The sequence below is a fragment of the Phragmites australis genome, chromosome 10, assembly GCF_958298935.1.
Source record: "Phragmites australis chromosome 10, lpPhrAust1.1, whole genome shotgun sequence".
NCBI classification, from domain to species: domain Eukaryota; kingdom Viridiplantae; phylum Streptophyta; class Magnoliopsida; order Poales; family Poaceae; genus Phragmites; species Phragmites australis.
This window is the reverse complement of record NC_084930.1, coordinates 6,876,279-6,890,590: the sequence shown is the minus strand read 5'-3', so window position 1 is coordinate 6,890,590 and position 14,312 is coordinate 6,876,279. Positions and strand designations below refer to the sequence as shown.

The 14,312-nt window shown below is 46.6% G+C and overlaps 1 protein-coding gene and 1 pseudogene across 1 annotated transcript; one reads left to right on the top strand and one right to left on the bottom strand.

The window, feature by feature from the left end:
* Positions 1-2,886: 2,886 nt before the first annotated feature.
* Positions 2,887-3,615, bottom strand: LOC133883518 (uncharacterized). The gene has a single exon (XM_062322865.1). The coding sequence runs from the start codon at positions 3,400-3,402 to the stop codon at positions 3,088-3,090; it is 315 nt and encodes a 104-aa protein (XP_062178849.1). The 5' UTR covers positions 3,403-3,615; the 3' UTR covers positions 2,887-3,087.
* An 8,250-nt stretch (positions 3,616-11,865) lies between these two features.
* Positions 11,866-13,973, top strand: LOC133883508 (protein STRICTOSIDINE SYNTHASE-LIKE 10-like; annotated as a pseudogene).
* Positions 13,974-14,312: the final 339 nt, after the last annotated feature.

The window sequence follows — 14,312 nt, the reverse complement described above, 5'->3', positions numbered from 1 at the left end:
GAGGGCAGCAACGGCTTGGCAACAGCAGTGGCCCTCGGCGGTGACCCGAGCACAGCGCAGGTGCTCCTGGGCGACTGTGAGGCAAAGAAAAATGGGGGGGGGGGGGGGGAAATGCGGTGGAGCAAGGGAAGGCTTGGCTAGGGATCTAATCTGGCTTTTATAGACCGGGAAGGGAGATCGAGCTGGTGGCTAAGTTAAAACTGCCAACGGGTTTAGAGCTCCAAACAAATAGTCAGTTGAAGGGGTTTAATCCATGCAAAATGGTCAGATCGTGGGGAAACTCAATGGGTGACTTCATTCCAGCTTTCATTTGGCATTAACACGCGCGGAGACGAGTGAATTTTGCTCGAAAACGACCGGTGAGAGAGAGAAGAGGCAGCGATGCGAGAGGAAACCATCGAAGATAGAAGAAAGGGAGCCGACTCGAGCGGGATGGCTCGACGGCTCATCGCAATCCCACGTGGCAGAGAGATGTATGGGAGGAAGGCATCTCACGTACAATAAAGGCTGAATCGGTAGGGCAGCTTGGCCTAGCGCGCGAGAGAGGGAGGGAAACGGGTCGTGGCTCATGCGGGGGAAGGAGGGAGAAGGCGGTTTGGGCTAAGCCAAAAAGGAGAGGAGGAGATGGGGAGAGAGATATATTTGGGCCAGATTGCGGGAGCAAAAGGACTAAAAAGCTTTAGGAATTTGGAAAAGCATTTCTTTTTATTTTTGAACTATTTTTGAAAGAGATTTTAAACAAGCGCCTTCTAGCAATTTTTTTAAAATATTTTCTCACACATAAAATCTATTGCACCTACTGCGGCATAAATGCATCAAGCATGAATACAACATATAGCAAATTAAATTTAGAAATTAATTTTCTTTTAAATTTAAACAAATTCTACAACTTTTATTAAATTCTAGCAAAATTTTAAACTATTAAGAAAATTAAAATTTTAAGGTGTTACATGTTACTACCAGTTAAACATTAGATACTCTAATAGTATGTTTGATAGAGCTCTTTCTGATCTAAATTTTATGCAGAGAGTGATTCTTTAGAAGAAGTGATTCTGTGGTTGAAAGTGATTATCTAATTATTCTTTAAAATAAAATATGTAGAGAAAGTGATTATGTGCGGGAAGTGACTTAAGAGAAGCTGTTTTTTCAGCTCCCTAGCTTTTAATTTATTTCAGATAATTACTCTCACGAAATCTACTCAATAAACTAAAAGCTAAAAATTACTATTTAACCGAGCTTCTTTTAATTTTAACTGAAAACTACTTTAAAAACTTTGCTAATCAAACTAAAACGGTAACTATGCAAGTATGGATGCTCATGAGGTCCACGGACGAGCTGTGGTCCTGAAGCGGTGAAATGTGCACTTTAAAAGGACACGACCTGAGGACCGGTTCAACATGGCGAGGACAAGAACAAAATTATTCTGCAAGTACTACAAGCACTCCCTCTTTTGCCACTAGGTTATGTCCGATTTACTTGGGGAGTAGCACTGCAAGTACGACCTCCTTTAATTACAGCACCGGCAGCTCTAGCCAGCTATAATCAACGCAGCCTAATTACTTTTGGTCAAGGCTAGCTTGGATCACTTATTCGAGTGATCTGCCTCTCCTGCTCGGTCTTTTTTGTTCCAGTCATCTGTTCTTCCGTAGATTACTAGTAAAGTAATATTTATTTTAAGCTCAATTTTTAAAGTTAAATTTTGATTAAGATTTTCTTACATATCATTTATAGTTACAAAACATATATAGTTTGAAATCATTTTCAAATTGTGAATCTAATTATATAGTTTTTACAGATTAGATTCTCATAATTTAATTAAATATTAATTAAAATATATAAAATTTGATCTTTTCAAAATTAAATGCACTAACTATTTCTATACGGTGAGAGAAGTAACTCCTCCAGAGAGTAAGTTAGATTCACTTTACCTGTAGATTTTATGGGCCAGACTGCGGCCGGCAATCGTGTTTTAATTTTGGCCGAGATCTTTTTTTTGAGACGATTACGCTTGGCCCTGCTGGTAGTCTTTGAACTCTTGACTCTTGCGAGTAGCAAAGGCCAGAGCAAGGCAGCTTCTTGTTTGGCAAGAGAAATCCAGGATTGACCGGGCCGGGCCGAGCGACTTGCTTTCATTATCCGGTACGTTCTTGGGCCAGAAAAACCTGCTAACTGCTAAGCTCCCTTTGGATCTTTTCATATATTTTTCAATATTTTTCTGATCTTTGATTTTTTTGCCTGATTTGTTTTGATTTTCCCCAAATATTTCGTGTCTAAATGGGCTAACCGTGCCTACCTGTCCCATCATGTCTAAGGCCGATCCGGCACGACCGCTCAGTGGGCTGTGACTATGACTAGATCAAGATCTCGGCACAACACGGCACGATGGCTGTGTCGTGCCTAAGTTGCCGTGCAGCGGCCACCACTAGGCATAAGCATGACCTGCCCGCCTGGGAACAGTTCGTTCGCGCGATACTGTCAGTCTGTCACTTGCACGTCTGCTTCGCCTCCACAAAGTTGCGAGTCGCCTGCTGCCAACTGGCTCTCGGGTCACAGGTAGCGACCGGGGAAACGGCTAGCCCCGCTCCAGCATCGGATACCAACCGCAAACCATACAGCCGTTTTATTTTTATTTTTGGTTCTTTGTTGACCGCGGTGAGTCAGCAAGTTAAGTATCCAACAACCAAGTGGACTCAGAGTTAGCAACGCGACAACGTTCCATTCCTCACGCTTTTCCTTAAAAAAACCCTCCCGATTGCGGCGTCCGATCCTCTCTTCGTCATCCCAAGAGCACACTCGACGCGTCGATGACGACAGCGCACACAGCCGGAAGGGATGAAAAGAAGAGATTCTCGTCGAAGGGGATCAAAAGGGCATAGTTGTTTCACGAATCAAAAGACCCTGGATTCTAGGGTTCATCACTGCCGCTTCGATCTGTGCCAATTACATAGTAGAAACACATCTGAACATGCCTTCTTGATGAGATTGCTAGTGGTATATCACAATTCGCTATGTCGCTACACACAACTCGCCACGCTCGCTCACTCGGTAGATGGTAGAATTACAAGAGAGAAAAATCGCATCCCAATTCTAGGCGATGGCGAAGGCCGTGGGCCGCTGCGCCGTTGCCGCGGCCGGCGAGGGCGGCAGCCGGGCGTTGAAGTTCCTGTACCGGAACGCGGCGGCGGGGTCCGCGTACGCGTCGTCGTCCTCCCCCTCGTCGAAGTTGAGCGCGTAGCTGAGCGGGTCGTAGCGGAACTCCCCCGCGGCCGCGCGCCGCCTCCACCTGACCCTCTCGCCCCCCGCGCCGGCGCCGGACCCCCCGCCGAAGCAGCAGCACACCGTCGTCCGCAGCTTGTGCCGCAGCGACGACGGCGACGTCGGCGACGAGCCCTCCGCGTCCATGGACCTCGCTAGCGCCAGATGGATCCCTATCTCTCTCTCTCTCGCTCGCTCGCCTTGCTTCGCCCTAGTGCAGTGCCGGTGCGCCTTGTGGTGCGATTTGGGAACAAATTGGAGATGCGTTTCAAGGGGTGAGGAAGTGCTTTGAGTGGGTGGAGACGAAGGAGGTGGCGGTTAATAAGTAGCGGGCGGGGTTGGGCGAAGAAGACGGATAAGGAGAGGCCCGTGGCCGCGTGGGGGCAAGGCGACGGCGTGAAGGGCAAGCGACGGGGAGGTGGGCCCACGCGCGGGGCAGGGACGGCGCCTGTACGCGTGGGGTTAGACGTAGGGAGGTTAAGGAGATTTCCCCCGCAGCGGAGGGTGGGCCCGGTTGGAGAGCCGTTCAGTTTGAGACAGCCTGCCTGGCGCCGTGGGGCCCACGCCCTCGGCGGGAAATCCGCGGCGCAAGCGTGGGACGGGTTCGGAATCGGAGGGCCATCAACGGGTAGGACAACGGTCACAGGCGTGCACCACGTCAGCCACATGATCTCGGGGCCCGCGGCTAATCAACGGCGTTCCGCCCACGGGGAGATCTGCTTTGGCTGTCTGCCATGTGGTCAACCGGTGTTGTGTACTGCGGTCTGCACTCTGTACTCCTCAGCAGTCAAGCCCACCAAGGTCCGCACTCGACACTCGTACTCTCCAGGACTCGAATAGCTACAAGCTACTGCCTCCAATCCCCGCCGCCTGGTGCCCAAGACGACGCCCATGGCTGCGTGCCGCCTCCAATCCTCGATGTCTGGATTAGCAGTAGCCAGTAGCTTGTAGCTATTCGCTCTGAACTATGAAAAGTACTGATCATTTCTTGATCTCTTTGATTCTCCGCAAGAACTAAGAAATCTGTAGGTGAGAGTGCAAGTGTAAGCCAGAGCGTTAGTGTGTTGACATCATCTCTAACACCTGCAGCATCAGCACCTTCAACTGTTGGCAGTAGGACACCGGTCATGTTTAGTAAAACTTATTTATCTCATTGTCCCGAATGATTCATGAATCATGACACCATGGTTCGGATTCGTTATGTTTAGCTGAACGTTTGAAGTCATGATTCATAGTTTGTTGTTTTCGATGTGAATTATCAATTTTAATCATTACCGATATATTTTTGTTTCGATGGTTTTGTTTTCGATATATCCGATAGTTCTAACTTCATATCCATTTTTTTATTATCATTTCAAATTCGATCCCGAGAAAAAAATATAAAAGTAAAAGTGGTTTAGGATTTTTTTTTTCTAACTATTTATGTCAATTTTCATCCTCCCAACTTAACGCAAAATCCAGAAATTTGTGGTGTACCAGTAAGCAAAGCTGAAGCGTCTTCATCTCATTTTGGGCTCTATTTGGAACAAAATACTTTCGATTCATGTGGAAATTGACTGATCCGATTCCATCACGATATCCAGAACGTCGTCGGAGATGGAACCGAGAAGCCAGGTGACGATGGTGCAATCCTCCTGCACCCAAGCAGGATCGGCCAGCGCAACAGGAGTGCCATCGACATGTCAGGTGAGCTCAAACTTGCCGAGTGTTGCAAGAAATAAGTTGGAAAGCCGCAAAATCAGGAGTCATCGGAACGTGAGTCTTGATGCTTGCAACATTGAGGTAGGAGATGGCTAGAGCAGAGCGACGGTGAGGACCAGAGTGGAGGAGTTGGAGCTAGCGCTTCTGTTGTCAATGCTCATGGTGGCGGGAGAAGAGCAGCGGAAGGAGGAGGGAGTAGGCCTAGATCGGAACCCTGCTAATACCATGTGAATGATCTCAAGAGAGAGAATTTGAGAGGCAGAAGGTATGAGCTGCCGTGTTGTTCTGCCATATGCATATATAGCCTCAAAGTCAAGTCAGGATTACAAGAGATATGCATGAAAAACCATCAAACCAAATCAAGCAAGAGATCGGAGGATAATCGGTTGCTATACAAACCGATCTCCTCCCTAACAAATTGCACTATTTTGCGTCGAGATATTTGCGACAAATGTGCCTTTTTATGTAGTATACTTTACGCTCTTCTTGACCTATTAAAAAATCTTACTGAGGGGAAGCATGGAAATGGACATCGACTTATTTTACTCCGTGCCCTTCTTGGACACGAAAAAAAATCGTATGCATCGGTGATGCAAACCGCGGCGCGTGCAGCACGGCTTCGATCGACGCCACTTGTCCCCTCTATCGAATCTCAACGACACGACCTGACTGACTCAGTCGAAGCCAAGCGACGCACGCTCGAGCCGGCTGGGTCTCGATCGCCCCGACTCCGTGCGGAACAGATACTCCTCCTCCGCAACGTCCAGGTCCTTCTGCTGAGCGCCGCCGCCTCTCTTCTCCCTAGCCGAATCAGTCGGCGACGAGTGCCACGGAGTTCGTGAGCACGTTCATCTTCATCTTCTCCGCGACGGCGACGCCGAACATGAACCAGAACTACGGTGGCGCAAACACACCCTTCGGGAACACGGTGTGTGCGGCGGCACGACGGCGGCGCAAACACGCCCTTCGGGAACTCAGCGTTCATGGTGGCGCGATCACGCGTGTGTCTGCGTCGTCTGAGATGGATAACTCGGCCGTCGCACAGGAGGATGATAGCTGGTGGCCGCATTGCTGCTAGAAATGTCAGGTTGCCTCATTGTTGAATCGGTCCAGTCGAATGGTAGTATTTTTTGTAGTAGATGCAATTATTTTGGTTGTAAGCTGAGGGCTTTCACCTGCTCGGCAACACAACAATGTAATCTGCCAATGAATGGAAGATTTTGCCTCTCAATGTGCCAAGTTATGCATTGTAAACTGGAGTGTTGTATGTTTGTTTTTTAACCATATACTTGCACATATATGATGTTTTTTATCAAGGAACAAGACAATAATTCTGATACTCAAATTTGCATTGCATAATGTGCAAGCATTACGGAAAAAAAAAATAGCATGATGGAACTTTATCATGCTTGTTTATCTTTCCCGGGAATTAACAATGGCATGATAGCAGCTGTCAAATGAATACAAGTGTCCAGAAAAGAATACTAATTGTATGGATCAAACGAATGATTGTAAATCACCAAAACAGTGCAAATAGAAAATTACATTTTCATGGTTACATCAAAACTTATCAAAATGCATCACTGTAGATGAATATTGTGTGACGGCCTGCATCCTGCTGTGCGACGGCCGAGTTATCCATCTCAGACGACGCAGACACACGCGTGATCGCGCCACCACGAACGCCGAGTTCCCGAAGGGCGTGTTCGCGCCACCGCCTCTCTTCTCCCCAGCCGAATCAGTCTGCGACGGGTGCCGCGGAGTTCGTGAGCACGTTCATCTTCATCTTCTCCGCGACGGCGACGCCGATTGTGAACCAGAACAGCGGAAGGACCTGGACGCTGCGGAGGAGGAGGATCTGTTCCGCACGGAGCCGGAGCGATCGAGACCCAGCCGGCTCGGGCGTGCGTCGCTTGGCTTCGACTGAGTCCAGTCAGCTCGTGTCGTTGAGATTTGATGAAGGGGACAGGTGGCGTCGATCGAAGCTGTGCTGCACGCGCCGCGGTTTGCATCACCGATGCATACGATTTTTTTCCCTTGGACACCTTGCTGACCACGTTTGACCGCTTTTGCAAAGCCACACGACTTTGCTAGCACAGCTCGGCGTGCGTGTTCTCCTACGGCGCAGCCACGTCTAACACCTGAGACTAAACATCTGACATTAACACGGCCTTTTCCCCAGGAATGATGTACTATTAAATTCTGTACTACTCGCTCCATGCTGTCACAGAGCCGGATATGGTTTTCCGAGCCAGATACGCATGCTGCCGAAAGGAAAAGGGACGCGAAACGAGGGTAACTCAGTTGGTCAACTTGTTTATCTATGTTTGAGTCCTAGGTATCAATAATCATATTTTTAAAAAGTTAATTTCTAAAATGAATAGTACATATATTTATATGTAAAATTATACTTTTATTCTTATTTAGAGGTGTGCGCGTCAATTTATACTTGGTCAAACTTCGTATCCGAATTTGAGTCCTAGACTCTAAGTATATGTATTTATGAGTATGTTCTATCGATAGCTAAATAAGTGGTGTCTATCGATTTGATCTAGAACTTAGGCACGATACGGTATGGCCCGAGTCAAGACAAGCTGAGCTGGCACGACATGGGGTCACGGATCATACTGAATCGAGCGTGCGGCACGGTGTGTCAGCACGACCTAGCTCGGCACGTCTGAACTTGACTATTTTCTATTACATATATATATATATATATATAATTATGTAGCTATTTTTTTTTATCTATTTTCTAATTTTTTAATTTTATAGTCTTTTGTTGTTAGTGTGCCACTAGCCGCCTGCGCTATCATACTTGTCGTGCCATCGTGCCGCAATCGTACCCAGGTCAATTCAACATGACACGATGCATGGGCCAAGAGCGCGACACAGCGGGTCGACACGACACCACCCGTTCCACTAACCGGGCCATGCCTAACTTACCCGTGTTAGGTCGGCCCGACTAGCGTATTTGAACACTTTTAGCGTGTTCAGTGATCAAAGTGCATACTTACACTATATAAGATTATACTTTTAATTTTGTTTAGAAGTATGTATACGTTAGACTTATACTTTAATAAAAAAAAGGAAAAAGGCCAAGACAGGACGACGCTTTTCCGTTCCTCCAAAGGCCAAATCCAAGCGAGGAAAAGCACAGCTGCGGCTGATCCGCGTTAGGGCAGAAGGCGAAAGAAAAAGAAAGCTGATATGAACACGGCTCGAACCCGATGCTCGGACGGCGCGGGCGAGGCGAGGGGCAGAGCCGCACCACGCCCTCTTTTTCGTAACAGCGACTCGTTTGGTCGGCTCGGAAGAATAATCGTTCAGCTCTCCGATTGATTTGCTGCTGGAGCATAGATTTGCAGCTGGTCCCTCCCGACATGCAGCTCGCAGAGCTGCAACGCATGCCGGCGCTGGGCCACGTTTGAATGACTAGTGGAGTTCTAACTTTAAAAAAATATGGAGCTACGTGTTCTAACTTTAGAATTCATAATTCATAGAGTTAGAACGTGGGTACATCGAAAATGTAGTGAGCTATTTTGTTTATATTTTAGTTTAAAAATAGATATTTAAATTATTTTATTTTATTTTTATAAACCTAAGATTTAATGTGATGTTGGAAGTTAAAACTCTACCAAACATGAGCTTAAACTACTTTTAAATATGCACGTACTAATTCTCTATGCGTACTTTAAAGTTAGTCAGTCCGAAGGGGATCAGGCTGAGGCCCTTTCTTTCTCAGCTGATCTCGCTTCGTTCGGGGCTTTGGGCACAGATATAAAAGACCCCAGAACAGATCAAACGATGGCGCATATGTATGTGCAGGAAAAAGAAGTACCACTAATGGCTCGAACAAGACAGCTCTCGATTAGTGGCCAAACTGGTCGTGACTCGTGGGCAAGCGCTTTAAATTTGCCGATGGAAAGGCAATGCCAATCGCCGTGTGGCGAGTGCGATATCTGTTCATCATCATCAGCTAAAAGATAAGGATCAATCCAAATTCAAATCGATCGTCCCTACTAGTTGCACGAGATAAGCTAGTATATAACAATACATTGCAGCTCGGCGTCGAACGAACGAAGAACGAACGATCGATAAGATGGTGGCAGATTAGTAGTCACACTCACACACGCACATGCAAGATAGGAATGGGATCAATACTTTTCTTCCTGCATCACCATCTATCTCAATGGACTTTTTGACACTCGAAAGGCAAAATCCAATCAACGTAACAGCGATTAAACCTTTGCAAATTCTCGGTGCGTCCCCTTGGATCACATCGCGCTGTTAACCCAGTCAGGACCATTTCTTGCTTGCCTGGAATGACATTGATCATTTGCAGCTTTCAGTTCTTGGGTGCCTAATAACTGGAATATATGATGTTGAGAGGTTCTCGTTTTTAGCTTATGTGCTCAGTTCCTTCCATGGCCTGCCACAGAACATGAACAGAACTAGTGAGATTGTTGACGTGCAAACTGCAGAAGTACGGATGCATGCCTACCAGACAGCTTTCGGATGGAGGTTGACAAGCAAAGAAGGTTTTGCTCTTTTTCGTCTCAGCATGCTGGAGAGCGTGTTATGCAACATGAAAGTTTGAAACCAACCGGCACGAGAACGCCAATATTTGTAAGTGAAATTCGTAAAAGCTATATAAAATTATATTAGCACATTATAATTTAACAAAATTAAAACTAAACAACAGACTTTTATGTATGCATTGCACAACTAAACTACTCGTATACTATATTGCACAAACTTATCCGTCTGCATATTAGCGTCTTGTATTTTGTAATTATTTCTCTCCTACCTTTCTTCTTCCTTTCACGTTATGATTGAAGTGCTAATGAGTATTAGCTTTTTTTTTTTTCCTCTGCTGCCCTCTACGAGAGGTGTATATATATAGTTATGGAGTCCGTCTAATCATCTACTTTTAAGCCAAACTACCATGACGCTTCAAGTAAAGAAATGCATAACCATTATTCGGCAACTGTAGTGATTAATTGTACCATTCAAGCACTTTATAGCAAGCAAGCATGCATAAGGCTATAATCAATTCATTAACGGGCCACTAGTAATTACATGTATGCTATCAATTTATTAACTGGCCACTAGCAGTCTAACGTGGATGCATGCTAATCTCTTTGCTACATTCATGCCAGCACACATGTGCCACAGCTTATAAATCAAAAACCAAATGACTTCCTTTAGCCTTTGTGTTTGATATAATAATGCACACAACTATTTTAACCATTTGAAGAGAGAGAAGAGGATATTTTAACCCCATGATTCTAATTTTGTAAGTCTAGTAACCATCACACTAGGATATTTTCATATAAGAACTATTTTTTTCGTTAGTTACATGAAACATTTTCTAACATTCTCCTACTTAACCCATGTGATGATTTGAATAATTCGATAAATCTTAAATGCACATTTTTTATTGAATTTATCAAGTCGTCATTAAGTTGAAAATGGGCGATTGAATCATGGCGGTCACACGTCATTGACAAGATTGCTTCCATGTATTATAAATTGACCTAATTCAAATCAATTTTTATAGAGAGGCAAATATTATGATCACACCTTAACCATAATTGTGTACACCTTTATGTGGATAACATGCAAAACAAATTTTTATTGAATTTGTGTAATAGTACAAGCAACAATATTCATATGTACACATCATACTAATAATATTTTATCTATAATGCTTATCCATCCTACACGGCCAATGAAAATCTTGGACGGTAATCACTTTTACGTGGTTAGATGGTAGGATATTAGTAGTCACACTCACACGCTCACTGCAAGATAGGAATGGGATCAATACTTTTCTTCGTGCATCACCATCTATCTCAATGAACTTTTTGACACTCGAAAGGCACAATCCAATCAACGTAACAGCGATTAAACCTTTGCAATTTCTCGGTGCGTTCACTTGGGTCACATGGCGCAGTTAACGCCCGAGCAAAACCAAAACGGTCCAACGCTTCCGTTTAGCCACTGCCTGGAGTTATCATCGCTGATCAGACGTGCCGCGGAGAGTTTGGCCTGCCGACGCCTTTGTCATGGATCCCAGGCTCAGTCAGGACCATTTCTTGGATGTTCTTGGATGCCTGGAATGGTATTGATCACTTGCAGCTTTCAGTTATTGGGTGCCTAATAACTGGAATATATGATGTTGATCGGTTCTCGTTTTTAACCTATGTGCTCAGTTCCTTCCATGGCCTGCCACAGAACATGACAAGAACTAGTGAGATTGTTGACGTGCAAACTGCAGAAGCATGGATGCATGCCTTTTTCGTATGGAGGTTGACAAGCAAAGGAAGGTTTTGCTCTTTTTCGTCTCAGCATGCTGGAGAGTATGTTAAGCAACATGAAAGTATGAGCAACCGGGAGATACATATGGGAAGTTTATGTCTGCACGCACATTGTATTCACGTCTTTCCTTACACAAGATGCTTCAGTAAGATGTACTAGATGGAATACTGGTGGGTAATTCCTGACCAAACGGACTCAAACATACAAAAAGTTTTAGGCCCCGTTTAAATCACGGGAATTTTCCTGAATCTTACGAGAATTGGACTGCTTTTTTCCAGCGAAATTTCAGTAAAATTCATGCGAGCCATCCTGGCTTCAGCAGATCTAATCACCGCGGGATCATGTTGTGGGCGCTAGACAGCACGACAATGCGTCGCGTAAGCGCCGGAGAGATTTTTACTGAAATAATATGATTTAAAATAGGAAAATTACAGATATAGATACTAGTTAGCACTTCAATTATCGATTAACACATTGTCAACAATCGGATAACCTATCGGGCATTCCGTAAGCCGACAATTGTCGCCTCAACCGTCTAACGCCTAACGCTCCCTGCTTCCCCTTCCCCACCCAGCCCAAGCACGCGACTTCACTAGACTGTATCGACTGATCGCCGGGCTTGCGGGGTCTTGTCGTGGTTGTGGCTGTGCTGCGCGCCATGGAGCTGATGGTACGAGCGGCGGCGGCCTCCGTTTCCTCCTCCCCGCACCCCTTGCTCCAGCTCCCCCGCTGCGACCACGCCCCCCGCCGTTCCTGTCCCCGCGGACCTAGGTTCCATACTCTCTGCGTAGCTGCCGCGGCGGCGATCGCCACGGAGCCGGTACGTACTTCTCCTTCCATCGGTTTTACAAAGCATTTTTGACGATTGTTGTGGTTATCGGACTGGTCGTCTTGCGTACCAAGTGTTTCGAGCTCTCCGGGATTGCAACCTAAGCTTCATTACCAGAACTTTTTTCAGTGCTGGACTGCTGATGGAGTTCTCACCTGCAATATGTAAGCTTTCATGGCAATGACCTTGAGCTAAGCTAAATGGTCTAGGCGCTGCCCGTCTTTTTTTTTCCTTTTGAAACGATAGCATAAGCTCTGCAGTTTATAAGAGAAATTAGATATAAAACCATATAATTGCATATTTTAATTAGAGAAAATCGGTGAAAAAACTCTAAACGACATAAAGACAGAGACAACTAAACAAGAAAGACTTACACCTCACTCAACTATGACGGACTGTGCTAAAGATTTTAGGTAGGGTGAACTTTACCTCAGCCTTAGCTAGCGCCAACGCCAGCTGCTGAATACTGATCACACACTACTGAATTGCCGTCCGATAGGTAGGACGATCGCACTATGTTACGTTGTTGAAAAATTCATCACTACACTCTACATACCTTAAAAACATTACTGAATTGCCGTCCGATAGGTAGGACAATCGCACTATGTTACGTTGTTGAAAAATTCGTCACTACACTCTACATACCTCTAAAAACAACAGAGTTTATTGCAGGTTATCATTGCCAAACTCACCGCTTCAGCATGGCACAACAACCCGTATTTCTGGTACCTACGGGCATCTGCAAATAAACTTGTGACGCCAAAGAGCTGCCGCACTAGATAATCAACTGACAAGTTAAGCTGTGCACACGAACCTAGGCATCTGTCGAGACCATGGGGAGCACGTCGAAGCTGGTGTTGCCTGTGATGCTCCTGCCATCTACCGCCGCCGCCGTAACGAAGGCCATCGACGCGAGCCGGAGAGAGCGCCTAGAGCTGCCAGAGTCGCTGGTCGGCCCCGAGAACGTCGCGTTCGACGGGCACGGCGCCGGGCCCTACGTGAGCGTCTCCGATGGGCGCGTCCTCGGTTGGGGCGGCGAGGGCGCCGGGTGGAAGACGTTCGCGTACAGCCCGAGCTACACCAAGAACGATTGTGCCGCGCCGTCCGAGCTCCCATCGGTCGCCACGGCCGTTGGGCCTGCGGATCCACACTGGGTTCGGCTACCTCTACATCGCGGATGCGTACATGGGGCTGATGCGGGTCGGGCCGGGCGGCGGGGAGGCGATCGTGCTGGCGACGGAGGCCAGCGGCGCGCCGCTGCGCTTCACGAACGGAGTGGACGTCTACCAGGTAACCGGCGAAGTCTACTTCATGGACAGTAGCACGACGTACTCGTGGGCGCAGCATCAGATGGCCACCTCCACGGGAGACTCCACAGGGCGCATCATGAAGACCCACGGGGCAACCAGGTCACCGTGCTCCAGTCCGGCGTGACGTACCCCAACGGCATCGCCGCATCGCCATTAGCACGGACGTCAGGGCCATGAAAACTGCTCAAGTACTGGATCCAAGGGTCCAAGGTCGGCACGTCCGAGCCATTCGCTGATGTGCCAGGAGACCTAGATAACGTGAGGCCCGATGCGAAAGGAGGGTACTGGGTTGCGTTGCACCGGGAGAAGAACGAGTTGCCATCAGGCTCGGCAAGGTGCTGCAAGAGACGAGGGGTCCCAAGAACGTGAGGCCGACCGAGCTGGTGGAAAGAGAAGCGGCAAAATATACATGGGATCCGTCGAGTTGCCGTACATCGGCATTGTTAAGAGTGCCTAGTTTTTAATTGCCATCGTAGTACATTTGATTTGTATTAGAGACGTGCTAGCTTTATGTTGTCTATCTTTTGCCGTTCCTCGTATATAGATATTCAATTTCTACAGAGGTTCATGATTGTTCATGGTTGCAAAGAGTTCCAAATAGTAAATCAAGCTGCTGCTGCTGCTTTTCTCATTGCTCACAAGGTTAATGAAACTCCACATCCACTTTGTGCACACATGTTTAATCTTGAATGTTCATTCCTCCAATCAAATATTCATCAATATGTTAATTCCCACACTCATTCTATGATTTTTTTTCAATTATCCTCTCCAGCACGAATCTTAACGCAAATGATCTCCCCATAGCAAAAACGAAGTCCAAACATTCTGACAACGATCATGGGCTTCTGCTGTTCCTGATCCACAGGTCGTTCGGCCCAATGGCTCGTGCGAATCGG